This window comes from Halichoerus grypus, chromosome 9 (genome assembly GCF_964656455.1).
Source record: "Halichoerus grypus chromosome 9, mHalGry1.hap1.1, whole genome shotgun sequence".
Taxonomy (NCBI): Eukaryota; Metazoa; Chordata; class Mammalia; order Carnivora; family Phocidae; genus Halichoerus; species Halichoerus grypus.
Window position 1 is genome coordinate 105,850,691 of NC_135720.1, and position 26,356 is coordinate 105,877,046.

Consider the following 26,356-nt stretch of genomic DNA (forward strand, 5'->3'; position numbering starts at 1 on the left):
GCTGGTCAGAGGGCTGCAGGCCCCACCGAACCTGCCCTGGCCCCTCCGGGCCCTGACAGTCTCTTTAACCTTACTAACCTCTAGTGAGCGCACCCTCGCTTCCGAGCCCCATGTGGTGCAGACTTTAAAGCAGGGCAAGGAGCGTTAAGGTGCAGGCGTCACCAGAGGGCGCCACGCTGGGGGTGGTGAGTGACTGCCCTCCTTCGCTCAGCCCTCTGGGAAGCCCCATGGGCCCTCCGCACCACCAGGCCTCCCACCCTCTCCCGTGCCCTCTGACCCCACCAATGCCCGCAGTAACCCCTCTTACTGCAGACACCCCTCGTTCTTCTCAATGGGAGCCTGGCAGCTGGGACAGCGCTTGGAGATGAGCTTGGCCAGGTGCTTGCTCTGGGCCTCCACGCTCATGCCGTCGTAGTAGCCGCCGTCGTCGACCCACTGGGACATGTGGCCACAGCTGGCAGGGTAGTGCGCCTAGAGAGGGGGCGGGGAGGTCACGGCTGAGCCCTGAGCCCTGGCCAAGGGTGGCGCCGCGGGTGTGCAAGGCAGGGAGGTCGCATGTGGAGGACTGCAGGGGGAGGAACAGAGCTCGACCCGGTGGCAGAGGGGAGGACAAGGCAGAGTGTGTGAGTGTGTGAGTGGGGGGGCGCGGAGAGGGGTGCTGGCAGGGGCAGGGCTGGGCAGGCACCCACCTCAGGGAAACTACAGTTGAAGCAGGAGGCCCAGCCACACTTGGAGCAGGTGGTCCCACAGCCCAGGCCCTGGCGGCACAGGATGCGGTCGCAGCCCTGGGGGTTGGTGCACCAGGTCAGGTTGGAGCAGCTCTCCACGTAGCCACGCAGGAGGGCCTTCTCGTACTGTGGGGACATAGGCGCCACCAGGTGAGGGCACGGCTCTCCAGGACGCCACACCTCTGTAACCACCACCCCTCCCCACCCACCCTCTGCACGCCAGTCCACTCCCTGGGGCCTGTCCCTCTGGCTGCACGTGGCGGCCTCCCGCAGAAGAGGGGCTACCTTGGAAATGACGTCTGGTGAGGAGACAATGGCCCGGATAAAGGCTCCCGTGGGCTGCGCAGGGCAGTCAGCAATGGGGCAGGTGCAATTCAACACAAGGTTCTGCTCAATCCGAGTTGTCAGATACTCATTCCAGCAAGACTGGGCGGGGGGAGGGGAAGGAGAGGCTGCTCAGGGACAGCAGGGATGCAGTACAGGACGCCGGTGTCCTGGTAACTCACCTCGCACCCATCCCCGACAATATGGAACGCCAGAAACAAGCCTGCTCTGGACCCATCTCAAAACGGACCCTAACCTTTCTGGCTTCTATGGGTTTTCCTGGGATTGGCCCAAATCACAGTTGCCTTCGAGAATGTGTGGGTCGGGATGGTGGCCTCATTTTAATTATTGCTGGGATGGACATGGAGAGAATGGGTAAGAGAATCAAGAAAAAGGAGATGATTCAAGTGCTAAGAAAGATCTGGAGAAAGCAAGAAGGTCAGAGAGGGAGGCCTAGGGCAGTAGGGCGCCTTTTCCCCCACCCGGTGGCTGGCCTTGGACGCCGTGAACGCTTCTGTGGCCTCTCCTCCCAGCTCCATCTGCTCACCTGGTCCCTGGGTGCTCCCATCTCCCCAGACTCAGCCTCTTCTCCACAAAACAGCCTTGCCCACTGCATCCCCCCAATCCCAGTCACCAGTGTTGGAAGCCTCACATCTCTCAATCCTTTTCTAGCTCCCACGTCACTGCACCACCCTAAACCAGGCCCTTATCCCCCCACCCCTAAATTGCGGCAGGAGCTTGTCCCCATAAATGGTCTTCCTACCCCGATCCCTCCTCCATGCAATCCACTTGGTTCAGGCGTGATCAGCAGCCTGAGCCTCCTAAAATACCCCATTAATGACTCCCTTCCTTCACACTGCCGACTGCAGAGTTTTCCAAGATGATGCATCTAGACCCCGGGAGACTGCATGAATCTGTATCAGTGGTACCAAAGCTCCAGGGTAAATGGAAAGTGCCTTACCAGACTCTGTTTACTCAAAGCAAAGTACTAAACAGAACAAAACCCTTTTTATAGTGAAACAAACTCAGGCAAACTGGGAAGTTGAATGCAGAATTCCTGCATTTTTAAGATAAAACAGGAAAACGCTCCAAATTCAGACCGCACACTTGCAGGCACATGGGGTCCCTTATGGCCTAGAGGCTAAAGGCTGGCTTCTCAGTTTGGAGCCCATCCCACTTCCCTAAGGAGCCCCTCTGCTGTGGGCTTGTTCTAGCTTCTGCTGTCCTCCCTGTCTGGCTGGCCTGGAATGCAGTCTCCAGCCTGTATCCCCCTCCTGCCCCTGCCAACCCTGCCTGTCACTCAAGGTCACACACAAAAGCCTCCTGGGACAGCCCCAAGCCCCAGGATTTCCCTTCTCTGAGTTCCCTTGCATTTCGCTGTGCTGCTCAGCTGTGACTTATTCACAGGCTCCTCCTTGGCTGGGACTTGTCCAGTGAGCCTGTTTTCCCCAGGCTCCCTGTCTCTACAACTCCACAGGGGTGTCTGTGCAGCTCGGCACCCTGGGCCTGCTTCTCTTTCCCTGCAGGACACTAGCCAGGCCTCTCCACTTAATTCCAAATTCCCCCGTCCAGTCTCAGACAGGTGTCCAACAAGAAGCTCAAACTTCACATGGCCAGAACAGACTGAATTCCCCTTCGAAAACCTGCCCTCCACACTGCGCCCCAGCCCCCATCTTGCTCAACTCAGCGGATGACACATCTCATCCGCCCAGATGCTCAGGTCAGAAATCCAAGAAGCACCTTTGATTCCCTTGTCCTAAGTCCCCATGTTGCCTCCACCGAGCCCTGTCAGCTCTGCCTCCTGATACTGTACCCCAACCCGTCCACTTCTCTCTTCACCCCTGACCCTGGGCCAAACTCCCACCACCTCCGGGCTCTTGGTACAACAGTCTCCCGACGGGTGCCCCGGCTTCCACACTTGATCCGCCCAAGCCCTTCTTCCACACGCAGTGATCTTTTCAAAAATATAAATCAGATCCTTCCTATCACTCCCCTGCTTAACCCCACCATGGCTTTCCGTAAAGTCAAGCCCACCGTCTGTCAATCCCAACCCAATTGGGCCCCTGTGTCCCTCCCAAATCTCTCCCTCAGCTGTCCCACCACGTCACTGCTTTAGCCACCAGGCTCAGCTTCTTCGCACTCACTGTCCCCTCTGTCTGCCACACTCTTCCCCTAGATCGTCACCTCCTCAGGATGGCCCTCCCTGACCTCCCCAGTCTCAAGTCCCTGACAGGCCCCTCCCCCAGTCCTCACCTCGGTCACTTCCTATGACGTGACCCTGTTGTATTTCCTTCCTGCACTTGTCATGAGAGTGTGAGGGAGGGCCCTGGGGCAAGACCGCCCAAGTCCAAATCCTGGCCTTGGGCAGGTGACTTCTCCAGGCGCCTCCATCTGTCTCCAGCAAAATGGCGACAGTAAAAATACCTACCTCACACAACTACCACGGAAATTAAGCAAGGTAACGCATGTATCACAGCGGAATGGCCCAGAACGCATCCCCCATAAGTATGAGCTGCTGGTATTATTAGCTCTTGGGTTATTTCTTGCTTGGATTTCCCCACCTCCTCATACAGCAGCATCCAGTGCTGTGCACACAGTGAGTTCGTGACAAATATTAGTTGAATGATAAAGTGAAAGTGGAAAGGAAATAATTAAGAACCTGGAAAAAGGGAGCACAGGCAACAGTGTGAGAAGAGTAAGCTGAAGCCGAGAAAAAGGGAGGGAGAAAAAGTACCCATATACATGCATGTCAGCGCTCACGTCCCAGATCACCCACCCCTGCAGAGACGCTGTTGGCAGAGGCGGCTAGATTCATGGCAACAAGCGTGCTTGTCCTGTTAAGTTGAGGTATTTGGGCCTGGCACCAGTTCTAAGAACTGTGAGGCAGGGAATATGCGACACTCAGCACCCCGGTTCCCTGCACCTCGGCCCCTCTCCGCCGTCACTGAGGACCGCTCACTCCCCCGTCTACAGCCTGCTCTGCTCCGCTTCACGGTGGCAACACCTGGCTTCCCATAATTCCCTCTACTTCTGTGCTATTCTCTGGTTTACACCATTTCTTTTCATTTTTATATTCAGTGAGAATATATGGTAAGTGCTGATGTTCTGAGATAGACTTGGTGATAAGAAAACCATAAACCTACTGTCATCAGCAATTTAATAACATTTCTCATTTATAAAGTGCCTTGATGTATGGTTTACGTGTGTGCGTTATCTATCTACCTATCTGTTGTTCTCAAACTTGGCTGAACACTGGAATCACCTGAGTTTTTAAAACTCCAGATGCCTAGGGCACCTGGGTGGCTCAGTCAGTTAAGCGTCCTACTCTTGGTTTTGGCTCAGGTCATGATCTCAGGGTCATGGGATCAGCCCCGCATGGAACTCTGTGCTCAGCGTGGAATCTGCTTGAGATTCTCTCTCGACCTGTCCCTCTGCCCCTCCCCCTGCTTGCGCTCTAAATAAATAAATAAATAAATAAATAAATAAATAAATAAAATCTTAAAAAAAGAAAAATAGGGGCACCTGGGTGGCTCAGTCGGTTAAGCGTCTGATTCTTGATTTTGGCTCAGGTCATGACCTCAGGGTCATGGGATCGAGCCCTGCAACGGGTTCTGTGCTCAGCATGGAGTCTGTTTGTCCCTCTCCCCGCCTCTTCTCTCTCTTTCTCAAATAAATAAATAAATAAATAAATAAAATCGTAAAAAATAATAAAATAGGGGCACCTGGGTGGCTCCGTCGTTAAGCGGCTGCCTTTGGCTCAGGTCATGATCCCAGGGTCCTGGGATTGAGCCCCGCATCGGGCTCCCTGCTCTGCGAGAAGCCTGATTCTCCCTCTCCCACTCCCCCTGCTTGTGTTCCCTCTCTCAGTGTGTCTCTCTCTGTCAAATAAATAAATAAGATCTTAAAAATAAATAAAATAAAATAAAAAATTTAAAAATGTAAAAAAAAATTAAACTCCAGATGCCTGGATTTCACCCCGAGATTCTGATTTAATTGGTCTGGGTTACAGTTTGAGCATGAGGATTCTTTTTTTTTTTTTTTTAAGGGTGGGGGAAAGGGCAGAGAGAGAATCCCAAGCAGGCTCCACGCCCAGCATGGAGCCCAATGCGGGGCTCGATCTCACAAACCTGAGATCATGACCTGAGCCAAAATCAAGAGTCGGATGCTCAACTGACTGAGGCACCCAGGCACCCCGAGCATGAGGATTTTTTAAAAGCTCCCAGTGATTATAATATACAATAAAGTTTTACAGCCACTGATACATTATTGCTGGATCCTGGCAACCACTCCCCAGATTGTTGAGGCTGGTGGCACCACTTACAGATGACAAAACCAGTTTGAGAGTGACTAAGTGGTCTGTCCAACATTGCCCCGGCTAGGAAATGGCAGTGCTGGGGTAGAACCCCAGAGCTGCCAGGGAACCGTGTTGAGGGTGGAAAGCCAGCGGCAGGCGAGAAGCAGGCGGGCCTCACCTTACAGCAGTAGTGCATGCAGCAGAGGGAGGGCAAGTCGTCGTCGGGCTCCAGCGGGCTGACACACACAGGGCAGTGGTCAGGGCGGGAAGGGGCGGCCCGGGCCTGGGGGACGCACAGCCCAGCCGCCAACAACAGGGGCTCGGGGTTATCGCTGTAGCTCTGCAGCAGCTGTTCAGCACCCCAGTGGGAATGAGCCAAAAGGTGCTGAGCCACATCTGGCTCTAGGTTCAGCGTCTCCTGCACCTGCCGTACCGTCTGCTCCATCAACCCTTCGACCTCCTGGGGGCTCATGGTGCGGCCTGCAGGCAGCTGGAGAGATGCCAGGGCAACTACAGCTTCCGGGCTTGAGGGCAGAGAAGAAGCAGCAATCAGTCTCCCTGCCCTGCTTATCTACTAAACAAACCCCACCCCGGCCCTCAGCTCCCCATTTGTGCACCCCTGCTTGTGTGTGCTTAACCGGCCTCAGGATGACCACCCAAACCCACTGTCAGAGCGCGGCTCTCCACAGAAGCATCTGTAAGTGAGGGCTGGGGCTGGCTGTCACTGTGATTTCGGGCACTCCAGGAATCTGGTGGGCAGGGATCAGGATGCTAAGTGTGCACAGGATCCCCACAGTGGATGGGATAATCCCACTGTAAACCCCACCCCAAACACCAACAGTCCGTCTGGTGAGAAACCGGAGTCTGCAGCCTTACTACTCAAAGTATGGGCCAAGGACCAGCAGCCTGAGTACCACAGGGAGCTCTACTGACTCAGGATCTGCCTTTTAATGAGACCCCCCCCCCCACCCCATGATGTGTATGCAAATGATTCCTCTAGAGAACTCACTTTACATACGGTGCCAAAACATACTTCTCGTGAACTGGATGTGACGGGGCAAGCTTTAGGGTGCCAGCTAATTAGGGGGATCCTATGGCAAATTCCTCTGTGGAACACGCTTCTTGAAAACTAGAGTTTGTACATTTCACGGAACAAAGTGCATCATCAGCACTCAGTACATATCTGTATGATATTTCATTTTTGCTTAGAACGAGAGGCATCTACACAGGAGCTTATGTGTCTGGGTCCCTTGTATAAGGACTGGCTCTCAGGGGATGGGGACAGCAAGGCCCCCAATTAGGAAGGCAGAGAAGGGGGTGCCAGTGCTGACAAGGGAATGAGGACTAGCAAAGTGGGAGAAATTACAGAGGCAGGGAAAACAGGGTAAGACAAAGAGAAAAATGAAGCATCTTTCCACAAAAGAGCCTAACTTTGGCACTAAACCTCCTCCTGTGTCACTGCAGGGCCATCTGTCCTGGGGAGCCCAACCCTCCCTGCTGGCTTGGAGCCCCTGCAGCTGGGGAACGGGACCGAGGATGGCTACCTAGGCTTGGAGGTCTTGGTGGTCTGGTTGCCACAGAAGGGGACCTCTGCCTGACCCCGGCAAGGCCCCGTAGGCTCTGGGGTGGCATACATCAGGATCTGGGGCCGGTCGTCGCGCCGTTCCACGTAGCCCTGGCCCAGGAGGTGGAGGACGCAAGAAAGGACATCTGTACTGGTACAGGCCACGCCTCCTGCAACAGTGCGGCCCAGGCTTCCGGGGGGATTTGGACCCTTCTGCCAGGCCTCCAGCACCTGCATGGGAGAAGCGGAAACAGGAGGCCACTTTTACCTAAAGGAGCTAGCCTGCCTGCGGTCAATGCTCAGCTCTTCCACTTACTAGCTGTGTGACTATGGATGCGTTACTAACTCTCATGCCTCACTTTTCTTCTCTGTCAAACGAGAGTAACAGTAAATAATAATAATAATAATAATAATAATAATAGTAATACCACCACCCTCACTTATCCCATAAGATTGTTGTGCAGATTAAATGACTTAATCATGCTAACTCTTGGAATAGGGCCTGGCACATGGTGAACACTCATGTCTCATCTCTACTTTCTAACTAAGCGCCCTGTCAGGAAGAGAAAACCCAGACGCAAATGTCACCCTACGAGGTCTTGTACTGAGAATGTTTACCTTCTCTTGTGATGATCCCTGGCTCTAAGCCCCAACCCTGAGCCTGACTCTCTCCCTCCCTTAACTCCACGGTCCCCTCGGCCTACCAGACAAACCAGCTGATCGATATGGAGGCCCTTTTCCCCATGGGCTTTGAGAATACGGACAAGAAGACAGCTCAAGAGGTTCCTCTTCTGTTCCAGAGTTCGGCCCTCATCCTTCTCGACATTCAGGTACGTCTGCGGAGGTATCAGCCACAGGGCCTCCCCAGAGCGCCGGGACCCAGGCGTCCGAAGCCGCAGCACACCTGGAACTCACTCCCAGTCAGCACCCGAGGAGGGGAAGGGAGAGGTGAATGGCGGCAAAGGGGAGCCCATTCATTCCCTACCACACGCCCACCATGAGCACCCCACCCTGTAGGAGCAGCGGCGCAGCCCAGCCCCCGCTGACCTACCCCTGTGTGGAAAGCCCTGACCCTCATGCAGGATCAAAGGGCCATTGTCTGAGGTGAGGGGCAGAAGTGCCTGGAGCAGTAGTTCTGGGGTGAGGTCAGAATTCTTCAACAGAGTCTCTACAGACACCTCCTGGTGAGGAGAAACAGGGCCAGTCAGGAGTAGATAGTCAGGGGAAAGGAAAATAAGAGGGGGGAAGGATGGAAGAAGGGGCAGTTTAGGAGAACAGTGACAGACAGGGGGAAGAGAACAGAGAGAGAGGCTGAGGAGCTGAGGCACCTCTGTCTGATTGAAATGCAACAGCAACCACATCTGCACGGTGGACACATGCAGGGTCTGGTCCCCAAACTGCAGCTCAGCCCGGCCCAGCCACGTCCACTGCAGCCGCCGATGGGGTCCCATGTCTAGGACTGGATGATTCTGACCTGGGAGAGCAGGGAAGAGAAGAGGAGAGACAAAGAGGAGGGGAAGCGAGGGGGTTAGAGGCTGAGGCCAGGGTGTACTATTAGTTAAGCTCTGTTCCTGCTGATGTCTGTGGGGAGGAGGGCCCCCACTGAAGTGACTTGTCAAGCTTCCAGAGCTCAGCCTCCTCTGTTTCTGCCTCCCTGCTGAGCCACAGGTATCTGGGAGCCCACCCTGTGCCTCGCCCCACACCAGGCAGGTTCCATGAAAGAAACACCAGAGAGGAGAGACCTGGGTTTTGCCCTCAAGGAGCTGACGGTTTTTAAAGACCCACTAGGCTGCGTCTCTTCCTCCTCCTGTGTCACAACTCAGGCAAGACGAGCCTGGATGTTCACTCATACTAGAAAGCAAGGATGCTGTCAAAGGCAGAGAATATCAAAAGGAGACAATCTGAGAGGTGCTCTCTGGCCAAAGATGGGACAGTTTGAACATCAAGAAGGTAACATCTGCGCTGGATTGAAACACATGAAATATTTTAAAATTCATGAGTTCATAATGACATATTTTTTTTAAAAAGACCACATTGGTTATCTCTTTGGAGGATGCTGGAGGAACCAACACATTATTTTGAAAACTGGTTAAAAATAAGGGGGAGGAGGAGAGAATCAAGCCTCTCCAGTACCAACCGTACTTCAGGGTAACCAAAAAGTTGCCGAGAGGAAGTTTGTCTTCATAGAGAAAACGTTCCAGCTGATATGTGAAGAAGGTATGACAAAACTAGAATGGCGCAATCTGTCCGCCCTAATGAAATGACAGAGCTAAGCAATGGTAACGAGTGACCGCCTCGTGAACAGCTGACAGGAAACTATTATATAATGTACAGATCAGACTTGCAACACTGAAATCCACTGACCCATCTTACAACATCCCAGAGACAGGTGGAAGTACACACTACCACCTATGAAGTGCTCTAGCCCCAGAAATCACACCCAAATTGGAATCAACTTCCACATCTAAGTATCTGTTTTCCAGAAATGAGAGACAGAGGAACAGGCCAGAGGACACCATGTGGATATGGTCAGCAAAATCCGGCCTGTGCACAATTCTGTGTGGCGAACAATCCAGTTTCCTCCACAGACAATTGTTAAGGGGGCAAAAACGGAAAGCAGGACCTATAGATTAATGGAGACGGAAGATAGAGCTCAATCAAATGCAAGGTGTGGGCTTTGTGTGGATCCCCAATAAGCAAAAAACTAATTTTGAAAACTTGAGAAAACGGGGGAAATATGGACACTTTGCTGTTTGATATTAGGAACTGTTATTAATTTCTCAAAGTTTGATCACTGTAGTGTCCTTGCTTTTAAAAATAAAATCCTTAATCCTTTATTTTTTTTTATTTTTATTTTTTTTTTTAAGATTTTATTTATTTATTTGACAGAGAGAGACACAGCGAGAGAGGGAACACAAGCAGGGGGAGTGGGAGAGGGAGAAGCAGGCTTCCCGGGGAGCAGGGAGCCTGATGCGGGGCTCGATCCCAGGACTCTGGGATCATGACCTGAGCCGAAGGCAGACGCTTAACGACTGAGCCGCCCAGGCGCCCCTAAAATCCTTAATCCTTTAAATTGGAGAACTGGGTAAAGTGGGTGGGGGTACAGAAGAAATGAGATTGGCCATGAACTGACCCATGTTGGTACACTGGAGTTTATTCTGTCTACTTTTTTTTTTTTTTTTAATATTTATTTATTTAGAGAGGGAGAGAGAGCGCACACAAAAGGAAAGGGAGAAGCAGACTCCCCGCTGAGCAGGGAGTCCAATGTGGGGCTCGATCCCAGGACCTGGGATCATGACCTGAGCTGAAGGCAGATGCTCAATTGACTGAGCTGCCCAGGCGCCCCACATTCTGTCTACTTTTGTGTACATCTGAAATTTATCATAATAAAAAATTTTTAAATGAGAGTGAAGGTAAGCCATTCTCAAAAACTGATGAAGTTTTCCACCAATACTCCCTCAATGAAGAGACTTCTAAAGGATATACTTAAGGAGACTGAACTCAGAAAGAAGGATCAAGATGCAAAAGGATTAGTGACGGAAGCAACTAGTATGATAGCAAATCTAAACATCAACTGAATAGGACAATAATAATAATGACTCTTTAAAAAGTAGGAAAAAAAAGATAATCCTAAAGTATCAAACAACAATAACAATTAAGATGGGAGTGAGAACTGCAGTTAAAATTTTCTATGGTCCTGGGACGTCCGGGTGGCTCAGTCAGTTAAGTGTCTGCCTTTGGCTCAGGTCATGATCCCAGGGTCCTAGGATTGAGTCCCTCATCTGGCTCTCGGCTCAGTGGGGAGCCTGCTTCTCCCTCTCACTCTCCGTGTTCTCCCACTCTCTCTCTCTCAAATAAATAAATAAAATCGTAAAAAAAAAAGATTTTCTATGGTCCTTTTATTGCTCAGGAAGGTGGGAGAGTGATATTAACAAGTCAAACATACAGGTTACAAACATTAGGGTCATCAACTACAAAAACAGAATGTGTGACTTCCCAAACTGGTAGACACAAAGAAAAGAATTAAAAAAGATCAATCCAAAAGAAGAGAAAAAAATGCACAAAAACCCAAGGTAGAAACATATCTACAAAGGTGTTCAATTTATTATTCTTCTTTTAACTGTACATGTGTTTTCTATATTCTTTTGTGTATATGAAATAACTAAAATTTAAAATTATAAGAAAGGTAAACTAAAATGTAAGAGTTTAGCAATAAAAGCCAAATATATCATTTACTCATACTAATTATAAACAGGCTAAGATTGACAACTCAAAAGGAGAGATTGTTAGGTTGAATAAAAAACAAATTCTAGGTATTTATAAGACACCTGCCTAAAGTAAGAGTAAGGCAAAGACAAAAGTAAATGATACTGGGGGAAATTCTGATGAGAGCGGAATATAGGCATCGTTTGGAAGTATCTCCCCAACAGACTGCTTATTAATAGTGGCAAGGGGAAAATATTAACTATATAGTAGGAAATCAAACTACCTCTTGATCAGGTTGTCAAAAATCACATCACAAAAGAGGAGCAGATAGAAATTGTGTGCTTCCAAATGAAACACACAGAGGACATAATGTCACTTACTTAGGATTCTGGCCCAGAATGTATCACCTGAATCTAATTATGAGGAAATGTACAAATATAAAATGAAAAACGTTTAGAAAATTTTAAATGGCTATATTCTCCAAGGGTGTCAATGTTGTAAAACACAAAAAAAGGCTAAGGAATTCTTCCACATTAAGGAGACTAAAGACATGACAACTAAATATAATAGATGATCCTAGCCTGGATGCTGTCCTGGACTAAAAAATAACAGACATTATGGAGTCACTTGACAAAATCGGAACGTGAAAAATAGATTTAAAGTATTACACCAATGTTAAATTTTTGAAACTGATAAATGAACTATTATTATGTAAGAGAGCACCATGATTCTTAGGAAATATATACCCAAGTATTTAGAGGCAACAGGCCAGCATATATACAATTTATTCTCAGTGGTTCAAGGGGAAAAAATGTGTGTGTGTGTGTGTATGTGTGTGTATGCACACACACAAATACACATTCTATAAATGTATATATACACAAAGAGCAAATGATAAAAGGAAACAGGGCAAAATGTTAACAAAAGGTAAACTTGTATAAAGAGTATGTGAGGGTTCCTGGGGCACCTGGGTGGCTCAGTCAGTTAAGTGTCTGCCTTTGGCTCAGGTCATGATCTCCGCTGCTCAGCCGGGCGTCTGCTTCTCCCTCTGCCTCCCTCTGCACCTCACCCATCTTGTGCTCTCTCTCTCTCTCAAACAAAGTCTTTAAAAAAAAAGAGTATATGAGTGTTCTTTGTATTATTCTTACCATTTTTCTGTAAATTTGAAATTATTTCCAAATAAAAAAAAAATTTTAAGTAAAAGGATAACTGAATTGTCCACCTAAAATTGTTAAAATGGAGGAGCACCTGGCTGGCTCAGTCAGTGGAGCATATGACTCTTGAACTCAGGGTTGTAAGTCGAGCCCCACGTTGGGTGTAGAGATTACTTAAAAATAAAATCTTAAAAAATGGTTAAATGGCAAATTTTATATTCATCTTTCACCACAATAAAAGAAACCCAAAAGAATTATCATTCTCCCCTGACAAGGTAAAAGGATAGAAAGATATCCTGGAAAAACCCTAACCAAAGAAAACTGGTATATTATTAACACCAGATAAAAATAGACTTTGAGAGAAAAAGCCTTACTAGAAAGAAAGAAGGTCATTTCATAATAATAAAGTTTAATTAAGATTTTAAACCTGCATAGTCCATTATGGTAGCCACATGTGGGTATTTAAACTGGTTAAAGTAAATAAAATTAAACACTCAATTCCTCAGTCGAACTAGTCACATTTCAGTAGCCACAAATGACCATCATACTGAAGAGTGCAGAAAATAACTTTTCCATCACTGCAGAAAGTTCTACTGGACAACACTGTCAAATGATTTGAAACTTTTATCTAAACTTTATTTTATTTTTTAAGAGATTTTATTTATTTACTTGAGAGAGAGAGAGAGAGTGGTGTGTTGGTGGGGAGAAGCAGAGGGAGAGGGACAAGCAGACTCCCCCCTGAGCATGAAGCCCAACACAGGGATTGATCCCATGACCCCAAGATCATGACTTAAGCCAAAACCAAGAGTTGGATGCCTAACTGACTGAGCCATCCAGGCGCCTCTATCTAAACTTTAATTTTGAGAGAGAGAGAGAGAGTGCGAGCTCGTGGGGGGGGGGGGGCAGAGAGAGAGAGAGAATCTTAAGCAGACTCCACGCCCAGCGTGGAGCCCAAAGAGTGGCTCAATCTCACAACCCTGAGATCATGACTTAAGTCAAAATCAAGAGTTCGGATGCTTAACCAACTGAGCCACCCACCAGGTACCCCTAAACTTTTATCTAACAACATAGTCAAAAAATATATAAAGCAATGCTGACCTGATGAAAAGTTTAAAAATTCACTATCGGGGTGCCTGGGTGGCTCAGCCGGTTAAGCGGCTGCCTTCAGCTTAGATTATGATCCCAGGGTCCTGGGATCGAGCCCCAACTCGGGCTCCCTGCTCAGCAGGGAGTCTGCTTCTCCCTCTGCCCCTCCCCCTAGGTCATACTTGGGCACGCTCTCTCTCAAATAAATAAATAATCTTTTTAAAAATTCACTATCATAATGATAGATCTTAATACACCTCTCTCAGTAATAGATCAAGCAGACAAAAATGAGTAAGGTTACAGAAAATTTGAAGAATACAATGAACAAAGTCAATTTAGTGGAATGTGTGTAAAAGCCTTTAAACAGCAGCCGAAGAATACACATTCTTCTTAATCACACATGGAACACTTACAAAATCTGACCATCTACTAGGCCATAAAGGAAGTCTCAAGACATTGCAAAGATTTAGAATCAAAGAAACCACGTTCTTTAGCCACAATGGAATGAGGTCTGAAATCTAAAACAAAAAGACAACTAAATGAAGAAAAACTGGTTTGGGAATTTTAAAATAGACTCATAAAAAAGTAACAGATCAAAACAGAAATAATAATGGAAATTAGAATATTCTCAGAACTAAAAAAATACTAAATACACACAGCATAATAAAAATTTAGGCAACATCCCAAATGTCCATCAACAGCAGAAAGGGTAAAGATATTCATACAATGGGAAGGAATCCACAATACAAAGAACAAAGTAATGATACAACTGCCAACCCGGAGAGCCCTGCAGACATTACACCCACTGGAAGAAACTGCACACAGCAGAGTATATACCCTATTATTCCGTTTATATGTTGTTCAAATACAGACAAGAATCTACGGTGATAAAAGGAAGAACAATGGTTTCTCTTGGAAAAACACACTAACTAGAAAGGGACATGAAGCAAGAAGTCTGGGGTGCTGGAAATGCTCTGGGGCTGGTTATGGGAGGATATGTGTATATAAAATTCATTAAGTCATAATTAAGACTTGTGTACTTGACTGAAAACTATACCACAAGAAAAACAAATCTAAAAAACAAAAACACCCGAAACTGAATGCAGCTAAAGTAATGTTGAGAGGAAAATGAATAGCCTTAAACATTTTTACTTGGAAAGAAGCCTAAAAAGGGTAAAAATTAAGTAAGCATGCAACTTGAAGTTAGAAAAAGAAAAATGGAACAAATTCATACAAAAATGAAGGCAATGATGAGAGACATTAAGAAAGATCTAACTCACCTTTTCCCCCTTCCCTAGGAGACTGCTGTCCCTAGAGACCATTTTTCTTCCTATCTACGCATTCCTGTCCACAGGTCCTCTCCTCTTCCTCTCCTGCCACCCCAAATCTCACCCCAATCTCCAATTGCCTGTCCCTATCTCCTCACTCTGGCTGTAGAAATTGGAGAAGCGGTCAAGGGCATCACAGAATTCAGTGGGAAGGCACTTTCTGGGATGGTACAGGTAGCAGAGTGGGGAGACCGGCCAGCAGCGTGGTGACAGGACCAGTATGGAAACTGTTGGACTCGAATCTTCGATAAATAGTTCTTTCTCAGCCTCCTCTTCCTCTGCTTCCTCCTGAGAGACAGAAGGATTTCAAGGGCTCTTGGGCTCCCTTCTTTGGTCTAGTCTTTCGCTCTCCTATTCACCCACTCATTTCCCTTGCTCTTACCTCCTGTTCTTCCAGGCCCTGTTCCTCCTCATTCTCCTGCTCCAAGAGCAGCTTGTCGAGCTGCTGGAGCTGGTAGACGTGAAACTGGCGTTGCAGCTCCTCGGAGGTGCTCAGGCTGAGCAGCATCTGCTGGGGGAGGCGGTTGGGGAAGCAGAGGCCGATCTGCTCCAGCACAGCCCCCTCCAGCCAGCTCGAGCCCAAGCTCAGGAGACGGTCTGCCATGTAGTGCCTGCAGCACACGCAGAGCAGGGCCGAGCCTCAGTGCGGCGGCAGCTGGCCCGGCCCCGCTGCCTGCCCCTCCAGAATGTAGGTTCCTCTGTCACGGCAGGCTTGGGTCACAGGCCTTGCCTCCCCTCTCCCTCCCTACTCCCTTTCCACCAGTGCCTCGGCCATCTTTGTATCTTAATCTCTCCTCTCCACTGCCTCCTCCCCCCTCTTCCCACCAAGACTCAAACCTTCACCCTCTCTAGACTCCAGGCCTCCCCTCCCCTACCTCTCAGACTTGCACTCACTGGTAGAAGTGCTCAAAAGTAGTGGCCAGCTCCAGGCCAGAAAGGACCATGATGGGCTCCAGGTGCCGCTGAAGCCGCCCCAGCATTTCCACTCCAGGGGCTCCGCCAACCAGGCCACCCTGGATCTGCTGGTCGATGTGCCTGGCAAACTGCTCACTTATCTGGGGGCAATGGAAAGGGCACCGGCCAAGCATGAAGAGGGCGTGCAGCAGGAGAGTGGGGGGTGAGAGGAGGTGAGAGGCGAGCTTGCACCGGGTGACCGGGTGACCAGGAGGCTGGTGGTACTCACGTGGGCAGCGGTGAGGAAGGACTGCTGGAGCAAGGCGCCTGAAAAGCCACTGCGCAGAGCCAGCGTGAAGGCTGCCCGAGGCCCAAAGAGCTCTGAGCCTGCTCTCTGCAAATGCTCATAGAGTTTACAGTATCGAGGCACAAAGTTGGGGGCCCTCCAGGCTGCGGCCAGGAACCTGCTGACCTGAGAAGGGAGAAGGAACAGCAGATTCAGGAGGTTGGCCGCGCCGCACCCCCCCCCCGCCACCCCCCCGCCCGACTGCAGCTTCCTTGCTCTCACCTGCTCCTGCACCACGCTCAGCCAGCACTGCGTTATGTTCCTCAGGCTGCTGCTTGGAAGGGCTGCTGAGGGCCCGGGGCTCCGATCCCGGCCCTTACTGTTCTTGCTGACTGTGGAGACAGAGGGCAAGGGAAGTGGCTTGGTCTCAGCCCTGGAGTGGACCCAGGGGTCTTGAGTACTGACCCCTGGAAAGGCCCAGAGTGAAGCAGTCAGAGAGAGTAAGATCCAAGACGGGGAGAAGCCAGCTCAACAGGCCGTTGCTGGGACTTACTGGGCCGACTGGATGGCTCAGGAGAAGGCCCAGGCGGGGGCTCCACATGCACCAGCAAGTGACAAAGGCGACGAACTCGAGAGGCAAAGGATGCTGCTCGACTCAGTGGGTTCTGAGAGCTCTCCCTTTGCTCTAAGTACTGATCCAGCAGCCATCCCAGGGAGCTCACACCCTCCTCATCTAAAAGAAGACAGGTCAGAAACAGGTGATGGGAAATAGGGGGACAGAGAGCCCAGGAAGAGGAGAGAGAAGGCCCAATTACACAAAAAGGTCTGGGGGGCAGCCGGGCCGAGGCTTACTTCAGCTGGAGTCTGGGTGGGTGCTAACTGGGTGGGAGTGGGGGTGGAGGAGAGGATTCAAATACCAGAGTCTCAGGGAGCAGTCTCTGGGGCAGGAAGGAGAGGAACACTGAGGCAACAGGCCTTCAGGGATAAAGACAGACCAAGAGAACCAAGAGGTGATCACTCAGGTGATCCCTGGGAATCATTACGAGGGGCTGGTTAGTGCGGCCAGGGGTCGGGATGGTTACCAGGGGAGGTGATGTTCTGCACCAGGGGGCTGACCAGGGCCTCCCAGCAGGTCTTGCCCAATGCTTGGGCGGCCTCGTCATCAGGGAGGAAGCGATCAGCAAAATTCTGCTCGTGGCGCAGAACCCTGGTGAGTCTGGGAATAAGGAAAGTGTGGTCAAGGGTCGAAGACACAAGTTTCCCTGCGGCCTCCACTCAAGTGCAGTCAGCTCCCACTCTCACTGTGCTTGGTCCCGTACCCAGCTTGCTGCCATCAGCGCACACTTGCCCCCGTGCCCCCTTCCCCTCGTGTCCTAGCTGCTGCCTCACCTTTCAGACTCCTGCAGAAGTCTCCCACCACCTACTTTTTTTTTTTTTTTAAGATTTTATTTATTTATTTGAGAGAGAGAAACAGTGAGTGGGAGAGAGAGGGAGAAAGAATCTGAAACAGACTCCACGCTGAGCACAGAGCCCAACGCGGGGCTCGGTCCCATGACTGTGAGATCATGACCTGAGCCAAAACCAAGAGTCCGATGCCCAGCCGACTGAGCCGCCGAGGCGCCCCTCCCACCAGCTACTGCTGCACAGTGTCCTCCTGCTGTGTTAACCTCCCCTCCCTCTCCTCCACCGGGCCCGCTGCCTGCTCCACCCACCGGGGACAGAGCTGGAGGAGGCGCCTGCGGTCCTCCGCTATGTCCTGGCTCCAGGCTTGTGCCCGAATGGTATAGAAGAGACACGTCCGTCGGCACAGCTGCTCCCGGAACAGTGGCCAGAAAGTGGGCTTGGGGCCCAGCACCTCCACGCCTCGGACCCGCGTGTCGATGCCGCCCTGTAACACGCACAGACTTGTCTACCACCTAAGCCACCCAGCCACCAAGCACTACCAAAAAAAAAAAAAAAGCCAGGCCTCAGGTCCTGAGTTCCCCGGAGGCACGTGAGACATTCCCACATCTCTGGAACTCAACGGGCTCCTGGGCCATCCCCCCAGCAGATGCATGGCCTGGGCCTGGCCCCCCCATGCTGGGGGAGGCAATCACTATGAAGACCCTGTGCCACCCCGTGATCCCCAGCTCAGCCTCTTCCCTCACCCTACCTGCTGGCAGCGCTTTATGCGGATCTGGATGATGGGCCAGAAGCGGTTCAGGTTCTCCAGGAGGACCACCCGGCTGGCGGAGGGCATCACATTCACCTGACAGCGTAGGGGAGAAGGAGAGAGGACTGTCACCTCCGGCAGTGGGGGTGGAGGGACTACTGTCGGCAACCGCATCTTGGGATGGTGTGCGCGCTTCACTTCTGCACTGAGCCCACAGACCCGCGCAAACGTGCACGCCAAACTCTGCTCTCACTGCTTCGGAGGCAAAGCCTGCCTGGGGGAAGGAACGTGGGAATCCTCCAGGGACTGAGTCCTTTAAAGGAGGTCCTGGGACAGAAGGATGGGGAGTGAGGTCAAGGCGGGGGGCACCAGGGTCCCCACCGTGTTGAGCTCAGTGCTGATGCAGCTGGCGCTGTCGCCCCCAAACACCACCACCCTGGCCGGCATGTAGCTTGAGTCCTCACTGGCCACGAGCAAAGTCAGCTGCCTGGGAGAGGAGAAAACAGTTAGAACTGGGGCCCTGGTCTTTGTTCAAAATGACTTCAAGCCACCACTTCCTCCTCAGCCTGCTGTCCCTCTGCTGCCTCCTTAAGTGTCAGTCTTCCCCTGAGCCTCTGCTTTCCTCTTATCTTCCCCCAAAGTGACTTTATTTAAAACCATAGTTTCAATCAAAAACTAATACCCTAATGACTCTAAATCCACATCTCTACCCTAGACGGCTCTTCTCAGCTTTCATGCTGTGCACCAGACATTTCCATGTCACACCCCACAGGCACCTCAAAGTCAGCATGCCCAAGTGGAAGCATCATCCATCCACAGAAGTCTGCTCCTCTTCCTACATCCCTCTTGGGAAGAAAACTGCCTTCTCCCTAGGGAGCTCTGTCACTGTGACTTCTGCTCACCGCTTCCCTCATGTCAACGGCGCATCCTGGAGATTCTGGTCCTCGAGATGTGTCAGTCCGCCACCCCTTCACTATTCCCATTCCCTCTGCCTAACTGAACACATTCGTTTCTCAATGAGACCACCGCATAAACCTTCCAACTCTCTGGCCTCCAACCCAAACTCCCATAATCGCCAGGGTGACTTTTCTTTTTTTTTTTTTTTTTTAAGATTTTATTTATTTATTTGATAAAGAGAGACAGCACAAGCAGGGGGAGAAGCAGGGGGAGAGGCAGAGGGAGAAGCAGACTCCCCACTGAGGAGGGAGCCCAACATGGGGCTCGATCCCAGGATCCTGGGATCATGACCTGAGCTGAAGGCAGATGCTTAACCAATTGAGCCACCCAGGTGCTCCAAGAGTGACTTTTCTAAATAATAATAAAAAAATCTAGTTTTGTCTCTTCTCTTCTTAAAAATCCTTCAGTGGCTCCCCCAGTTTTGGAATAAAGCTCAAACTTCTTAGTTCACAAAACTCTCTGTGGTCTGGCTCTGCCTAGTTTTCTGGCTTTGTCTCCTGCCATTTCACGACACACACCCTACATTCCAGCCAAACACAGTCATTTAAACTTCCCCCAAACACATCGTTGTGTTTCTTATTTCCATTTTGCACATATGCTGTCCCTCTGCCTGGGCTAGCCACTGCCCTCTCTTTATGTAGCTAATTTCAAAGCTCAGCTCATTTAACCCCTCCTTCTGGAAGCCTTCTCTAGCCTCTCACTTGGCCTCAGGGTCCGTGTCACCTCTTCTTACTCTTACTGATTTTCCAGGCTAGCTCCCCAAAAAGACCACAGGTTCCCCGAAGACGGGTACCATATCTTATTGTCCTTATAGCCCCAGACCCTGGCCCAGTGCCTGGCACAGGGTATACATTAAACAAGCAGCCATGGGAAGAGTGAATGAGGAAGTTCTCAATCTCCCTCAACACCATGCACAGGGCAGTGACTTCTGTCCCTGGTGGGAGGAGCACGTCACCAGGCTCAGGGAACGAGGATGTCTACACTGCACAAGGAATGCGGATCAATGTGTCTATCTGTTCACTGCACAAAATGGGTTTGAGTGTGTCCCTCACGCATCGGGTTTACAGAGTTGCGTATGTGGGTGCTTGGAGAATGTACACTGGGGTGTGTTGAAATATTCGCGCACGCGTGTGTGCACGCATATGTGCACGTGGGCATGTTCCTACCTGACAAGAACACCACGGTGCATGTGCAAGGTGATGTAGTGGGAGCCAGTGCTGCCGTTGGACTCCCAGTAGGTTTTGGGGTTTCGGTCCGTCAGCTTGCTGGCCCGGTGTGGGTTGGAGGACACCTCCACCTTCTCCCAGCACTTGTCCTCCTTCACTTCCACACTGGAGCCTGGGGGCAGAGGGGAGGGGTGGCCGTCACGGCCTGGTTAGGTGACAGAGAAGAAAGGCAAGGGACAGGGAGAACAAATACTGGGGTGCGAGCCAGGAGAAAGCAGATGGGGGCACAAACCCTGGCAGAGATGCCTGAGGAATACATCAAAGAAGGGGATGTTGATGGGTTGGTGGGTCCGTCTGTGGTCTTCAATCTGGCCCAGCACCATCTGCAGCCGGAACATCAGAGAGAAGGGGCGCGGGGAGGAAGGCAGGATATGAAGAACATAGAGAAACATGTATGGAGAACAAGCCCAGGGCAGCAAAACACTCAAACCCTTTCTTCACACATTTTGGCAGAACAGGACTACGTGGGGTAACGGTTGGGAAATAAGTGCCCCAGATTTGCTACTTGTGCCGAACAGGGACCCACACTGAATCCCCTTCCCCTGCTTCTGGCTTTTGTTCTCCCTCAGCTCTGGCTCCCCAAGTCTCTTCACCTGAATGCAGCCAGCCAGGATGCTGGAGGTGAGGTTACTGTAGAGCTGGGCGTGTTTCTCACACTCTGTCACCAGGTCCCGAAGCTCACAGGCCAGCAGCAGCTGAGCCGAGTGCTTGTCCAGGACTTTGGAGAGGGCGTCTTTGGCTCCCAGGCAGCAGAGAACTACAGCATAGTCCTTATGCATTGAGGCCAGCCGATGCAGAAAGCAGAGCAGCTCCTGAACAATCTGAGTCCAGAGCCACAGAGATTAATGTATGGGAAATGAAGGGCGGGCCCCAGAAGGGATGAGGGGTGGGTTTAGAAAAGCAAATGTGGTGGGATGAGATTTTGGAGAACCTGGAAAGCGCAGGAGAGTACCAAAGAAAGTTGGGACAGAGCAGTAGGGTGCTGGGACTCCCAAGCCGGCAGAGCCTGGGCACAGCTTCCGATGCTTCTTCCTGCCAGGGCGAAGCTCTCTCAACAGCCCACCTTGGTGCCTGAGCCTTGGTCCACAACGCACAAACCCGGAAGGGTGGAGAGTCAGGAATGTTTGGCCTGGTGAGTGTGGGCTTCTAAACCCAGAATCTAAAATCCAGCCGCAGCCCAAAGATTTATACTTCAAAGGCCCCAGTTCTGAGGACTCTTAGATAACATTCCTTCCTCTCCACCCCTCTCATTGTTCAGACCCACCCAGAAAGGCCACTTTGCCCTGCAGAGCCTCACAACGTAGCTGGTGCCCCAGATGCGGCCTTTCCCTCCCCCACGCTCACCAGGGTTCTGATACCTCAGAGTCGCTGCTAGGGCCACTGAGACAGTTGAGGCAGGGCTCCAAGACCTCATGCCAGGGGAGGGCCATCGCCTCAGGGTGATCCAGCAGCCGGGTCATGATCCTGGTGAGGGGATGGAAATAAGCGAAGTCCCTGCGGTCTGCGGGCCCCCCCTCACCTCTGATGCATGGGTGCCCCAACAGGCCCCTCACCTCAGTGCGGTCAGCAGCAGAGTTTTGTTGGGCCCCGGGGCATCCAGAGTCCTCAACAACAGGAGGAAGGGCTGGGTCTCCTGCTGGAGGCGCTTGAGGAGGGGCCTCACGGCACCCCCTGGGCTGCCCTCACGGCACAGCACCCGCTCCAAGCCCAGAAGGAGCTCTGCAGACGGGCCCCCCACCAGGGATCGGATCAGGCGCTCAGGGGACCCATCCTGGCCCTGGGCACCAGGGGTTTCCAGTGCTGCTGCCCGGACACATGGGAGGAAAAAAACGAGTATGAAGAGGAGTCATGCAAGTTGGTCAAACCAAGAACTGGGCAGGTCCAGAAAATCACCCCCAAATTCTCCTCCTGTTTGGAGGATGTCTGTAGTTTGTATCAAACTGTGGGGGATTTTCTTCTCTGGCCCCAAATATATAGCTAGCTGCATCTGGAAAAAAGTTTAGTATGGCAAACACTGTCATGTTCAACACAGACATTTTTAATCTCATATAGTCTTACAATTACTTGTTATTATTAAATGGTAGCTATGCTATTACATCAGCCAATAAATATAAGCTATTATAATCACATCCCCCTACTACCTAGCATGGCGGCTTTAAAGATTTGATTTGTAAGTAATCTCTACACCCAACGTGGGGCTGGAGCTTACAACCCCAAGATCAAGAGTCGCACGCTCTGTCTGCACCAGCCAGGCGCCCCGCATGTTGGCTCTAGATATATAATTTTCCTTAGCTATTCTAGAGTCTCCTCCTTTCGGTCACGAAGTTCTACTTAAGACTTAACTTAAACGCCAAAACCCTTACTCATTTCCTGAAGGTTCATCGTGTCTTCCCAGGAAGGTGCTAGTACGTAAGCCTTAGCCCTCCCAGCCACAGGCCGGCACTGCCTCGTTCCTCAGAAGAACCGCCCCTTCCACGACGGTACCTGTGTGCTCAGGACTGCCCGGTGGCTCTGAGTAGCGATTGAGGAGCATCATGAGGATGGTGCGTGTGGTAGGCATGGGCTCTGTCCCCGGTGCTATCCCAGAGTGCCTGAACAAGGTGTCCCTCAGCTCTCGGGTTATAATCTGGTCCCCCAGAGTGTGGTGGTTGCACAGAAGCAGGTTGAGCAGGAGCAGACCGTTTCTCACTGCGGAGGAGCACCTGGGAGGAGGGAGGTATCCCGGGAAGAAATGGAAAGGGAGTGAACGCAATGGAAGCAGAAAGCAAGTACAGAGGGGAGGGGGACTGCGGCTGGGGAGGGAGGAAAGGGCTCCAGGGCTCCCTCTGAGGCCAGGACATCAGCTCCCTGACCTCAGGTCACTCCTCCCAACCCCAGGAAGGAAGGTCAGGGTGCCCCTGCTCTCTCTGGGGATCTCCCTCCCCCCAGTCACTTGGCCCCTCTACCAACAACAGTCAGAGAGGGCCACCACCGTTTCATCCAGAGGTAACAACATAAAGGGAATTTCTGTGAAGCCCATGAGATGTGGGTGGGGCGGCGGTGGGGCTTGGGGCTTAGCGGGAGTTTGGAGGGTCATGCCCTGACCCCTCTGTGTTCAGCATCAGGATCACGGCTGCAGGGACAGTAAGGAGAAGGCTCTCAGAGCCTGGCTGGGTAGCTGAGTCGATGCTGGCGAAGATCTCTCTGGTCATCTGGGCATCAAACAAAGGGTGGAGAGGGTCTCGGCCAGTAACAAAAGTGGGGATCTCCGTGGAGCTGGCAATGGCCAGCATCTTCAGTGCCTGCAACGGGGATGTGGAAGCAGTTAGTTGTGGGCAGGGTCACCATGCAGAGAAAGAGGAGAGCCAGGTCCTCATTCTCGACTCCAAACTTTGGGGCAGCTGAGCTGTTTACAAATAGGTCAAGTAGGAGACGGAAGAGGTCGTGATGGGCTATCAACCGCTACGAACAAAAAGAGCGAGAAGGAAAGAAAGCAGAGGAAAAAATGAGGCTCAGTAGTAAAATCAGCCCGCCCCTTCACTTGCCGGCACCGAGGCCGAATGGCATGGCCACCCCATCCCGCAGCTTCCTCCGGGGGGGGGAGACCTGTCACAGCATCTAGGTGTCTTCATAGGCTTTCCTTGACATTGTCTTCCATCTCCCTGGACCACCCCTCCCCTTGCAAAACCTCCCTTCTCTTGAGTTCCAAGACTCCATAGCCTCCTGGTTGGCCTGCCTCTCTGGAGTTCTTCTGCTTAATCCTTCAGCATGGAAGTTCCTGTCCCCTTCTTACTCTGCACTCTCTCCCTGGGCAACCTCATCTGCTCCCACAGCTTCAATTACCACCAACAGGCTGACACTCCCAAACTATGTCCCTTGGCCTCCAAAGCCAGTAGCCAACTCTCCTCAACAAGACTACCTGGGTTGTCTCATAGGAAAAGCGGTTGGAATTATAGGAAAAAATACTTGGAATCCGTGAACTTGTTCGCTGGCACTGGAAAGAAAATTCAATTAAGATGACTGCCATACCATTAGAGTGGAGGCTACCATCCCTGGGGAAAGAGTTGACACTTGAGAAGAAACCCGCCAGGGATGGAGATTAGAACCAATTCTCAGGACACTCTCCCTTATAAGGCCTGAACCCTCCAGGCATATGCTAATAAGCCTCATAATGAGGCTTTCTCCCTTTCGTTAACCCCCCCCAATTAGCTGAATTCTATAAACCTGAAGTTATAAACAAGATGATGCAATTCTGCTACGGGGCAAGAGTTTGAATTTAGGGGCAAATGTTGTATTTTGGCCATGCAATCTGGAAGGGTTAGGGCATTCTTTGAGCAAACACGGCCTAGACATGAATGCCTGGCTGCTCTTCAGAGGAGCAGCACCTAGCTGGCCCCTTACAGGAAAGAGCCTCCCAGCCTCGCCCTGGAACAGCCAGCTCTAAGGGGACCTGTGTTCCTGTCCGTGCTGTTGCCATTATACTGTTGGAATCCAGTCTCAGAACTGATCTGGATGAGGCCTACCCGTCCCCCTCAGGGACCCCAGCCTATACAGAGCACACCCTGCCCACACCTCCTACCAGCCAGCACTGTCTGGAGTAGTCAGGAAGCTCCTGAACGGGGCCCCCTTTCCCCATCCTGTAGGCCGTGGGCGGCAAGGCACCCACAGCTGGCGAGGGGGTATTTTCTACATAAGGGTACCACTCGGATCAAAGGGTAAAAAATTACTTTGTCACATGCAGAAAGTTAGTCTCTAACCAAACACTTAACTGTAACTCAAAAGACACGGGAAATTCAACAAACCTAAAAACTCAACTCCGGATCTTCTCCCTCTACCTCTTCCTCCTCCCACATTCCCCTACTGAGTAAATGGCCTCCACACCCCCTCTGCTGCTCGGTTTTAAACCTGGGAGTCATTCTTAAAAACATCCTTCTCCCCTTCTCCAAACATGCACTCAATCTCCAAGACCGTCCAGCTGGAACCTTCAACCCCCGTGCGTCTTTCTGTCCCAAGGTCTCTTCCCTGGTCTAAATCTCCTCCTCAGATCAGCAGCCCTCAGCCTGCCCCTCTTGCCCATCGCTCTCTCCCGCCAGGCCCAGTCCACTCACCGCCAGCCCCGCCTGCTGCACCAGGACGGAAGTCTTATATTCTTGCATGCAAACCAGCACAGCGTAGATGCCGCCCTCCCTGGCGAAGAGGGGGCGCCACTCATGCTTGGTCATGAGCAGGTAGAGGAGGCGCAGGGCCAGCACCACCACCATCTTCTCGCCCACCTGGCTGGTCAGCAGCTCCACCAGCGTCTTCACCAGCTTCTCTCTTAGAGAGAAGAGACATTGGAGTTCCCCAGCCCAAAAGTCACGCCTGACTCCCTGCCCAGCCCTCTCCACCAAGACCCATGCCCCCCACCCCTCTCCAACGTGCTCTTCTCCTCAGCCCCTCTCCCCTGCAGGCTGACTGCCTCTGGCCCCTCGCCACGTGAAGGAGGCCATAGGGCAAAATGGTTACAAACTCTGGCTCACCTTTGCACATAAATCTAAAAATTCAATGTAATTCTAATCACAATGCCTAAAAGGTTTTTTACTAAACACAGGACAGGTAGATTCAGGCACGGGATGAGAAAATATGTAAGAACAGTCAAGAAATGTTTAGAAAGAAAGAGTGGTAGACTTGCGTGCTAGTTATCAAAATATAAACTCGTGAAAATTAAAACTCTAAGAAATGACACAGGGCAGATATGGATCACTAGATAAGGGTGGCATCCCAGCCAGTGAGAACAGCAAGGGCCACACAACCCATGAGGTGCAAACACCCGAAACAGTTATAGCTGGGACTCTGCCTCCGTCCATCAGCATAAGGACACTGCAAACAGATTTTAAAATATTTAGAAAATAAAGGGAAATATTTTTTATAATCCTAGAATAGGACAGACCTACTCAAAACCTAGAAGCCATTAAAGTTTAAAAATATTCTAACCTAAAATTCTAAAACTTGAGCATAATGAAAGACGCTGTCTACAAAGTTAAGAGAGAAGCAATGTGAGGGAAAAAGAGAGAGTCCTACAGAAATGCTGATTTGAAGGGAAGGAAGAAGTGCTCCAGAGTCCCTAGATCACACTGAGCACCGTAAGAAGGAAAAAACTGGAATTATCTTTCTCCACAGTGAGAGAGATGCATCTTGA

The 26,356-nt window shown here is 50.9% G+C and overlaps 1 protein-coding gene across 4 annotated transcripts in view; it reads right to left on the reverse strand.

Moving 5' to 3' along the window:
* The window catches only part of CUL9 (cullin 9), a 36,649-nt gene that overhangs the window by 2,784 nt on the left and 7,509 nt on the right, over nucleotides 1–26,356 (reverse strand). For 2 of the 4 annotated variants that reach the window (XM_036124036.2, XM_036124034.2), the window contains 26 exons: nucleotides 25,287–25,494; nucleotides 23,284–23,480; nucleotides 22,684–22,901; nucleotides 21,753–22,002; nucleotides 21,558–21,663; nucleotides 20,793–21,020; nucleotides 20,432–20,522; nucleotides 20,140–20,311; nucleotides 18,398–18,503; nucleotides 18,017–18,112; nucleotides 17,577–17,752; nucleotides 16,947–17,080; nucleotides 16,418–16,597; nucleotides 16,147–16,256; nucleotides 15,868–16,050; nucleotides 15,579–15,739; nucleotides 15,067–15,295; nucleotides 14,783–14,972; nucleotides 8,239–8,384; nucleotides 7,962–8,091; nucleotides 7,615–7,814; nucleotides 6,891–7,141; nucleotides 5,525–5,870; nucleotides 1,014–1,154; nucleotides 690–854; nucleotides 308–471 (listed from right to left, as the gene is read on the reverse strand). In XM_036124036.2, coding sequence (XP_035979929.2) covers nucleotides 308–471; nucleotides 690–854; nucleotides 1,014–1,154; nucleotides 5,525–5,870; nucleotides 6,891–7,141; nucleotides 7,615–7,814; nucleotides 7,962–8,091; nucleotides 8,239–8,384; nucleotides 14,783–14,972; nucleotides 15,067–15,295; nucleotides 15,579–15,739; nucleotides 15,868–16,050; nucleotides 16,147–16,256; nucleotides 16,418–16,597; nucleotides 16,947–17,080; nucleotides 17,577–17,752; nucleotides 18,017–18,112; nucleotides 18,398–18,503; nucleotides 20,140–20,311; nucleotides 20,432–20,522; nucleotides 20,793–21,020; nucleotides 21,558–21,663; nucleotides 21,753–22,002; nucleotides 22,684–22,901; nucleotides 23,284–23,480; nucleotides 25,287–25,494 — 4,578 coding nt within the window. Of the gene's footprint in view, nucleotides 1–307; nucleotides 472–689; nucleotides 855–1,013; nucleotides 1,155–4,574; nucleotides 4,713–5,524; nucleotides 5,871–6,890; nucleotides 7,142–7,614; nucleotides 7,815–7,961; nucleotides 8,092–8,238; nucleotides 8,385–14,782; nucleotides 14,973–15,066; nucleotides 15,296–15,578; nucleotides 15,740–15,867; nucleotides 16,051–16,146; nucleotides 16,257–16,417; nucleotides 16,598–16,946; nucleotides 17,081–17,576; nucleotides 17,753–18,016; nucleotides 18,113–18,397; nucleotides 18,504–20,139; nucleotides 20,312–20,431; nucleotides 20,523–20,792; nucleotides 21,021–21,557; nucleotides 21,664–21,752; nucleotides 22,003–22,683; nucleotides 22,902–23,283; nucleotides 23,481–25,286; nucleotides 25,495–26,356 lie in introns of those variants that run through there. The other 2 variants (XM_036124035.2, XM_078055306.1) reach the window with 2 other exon arrangements.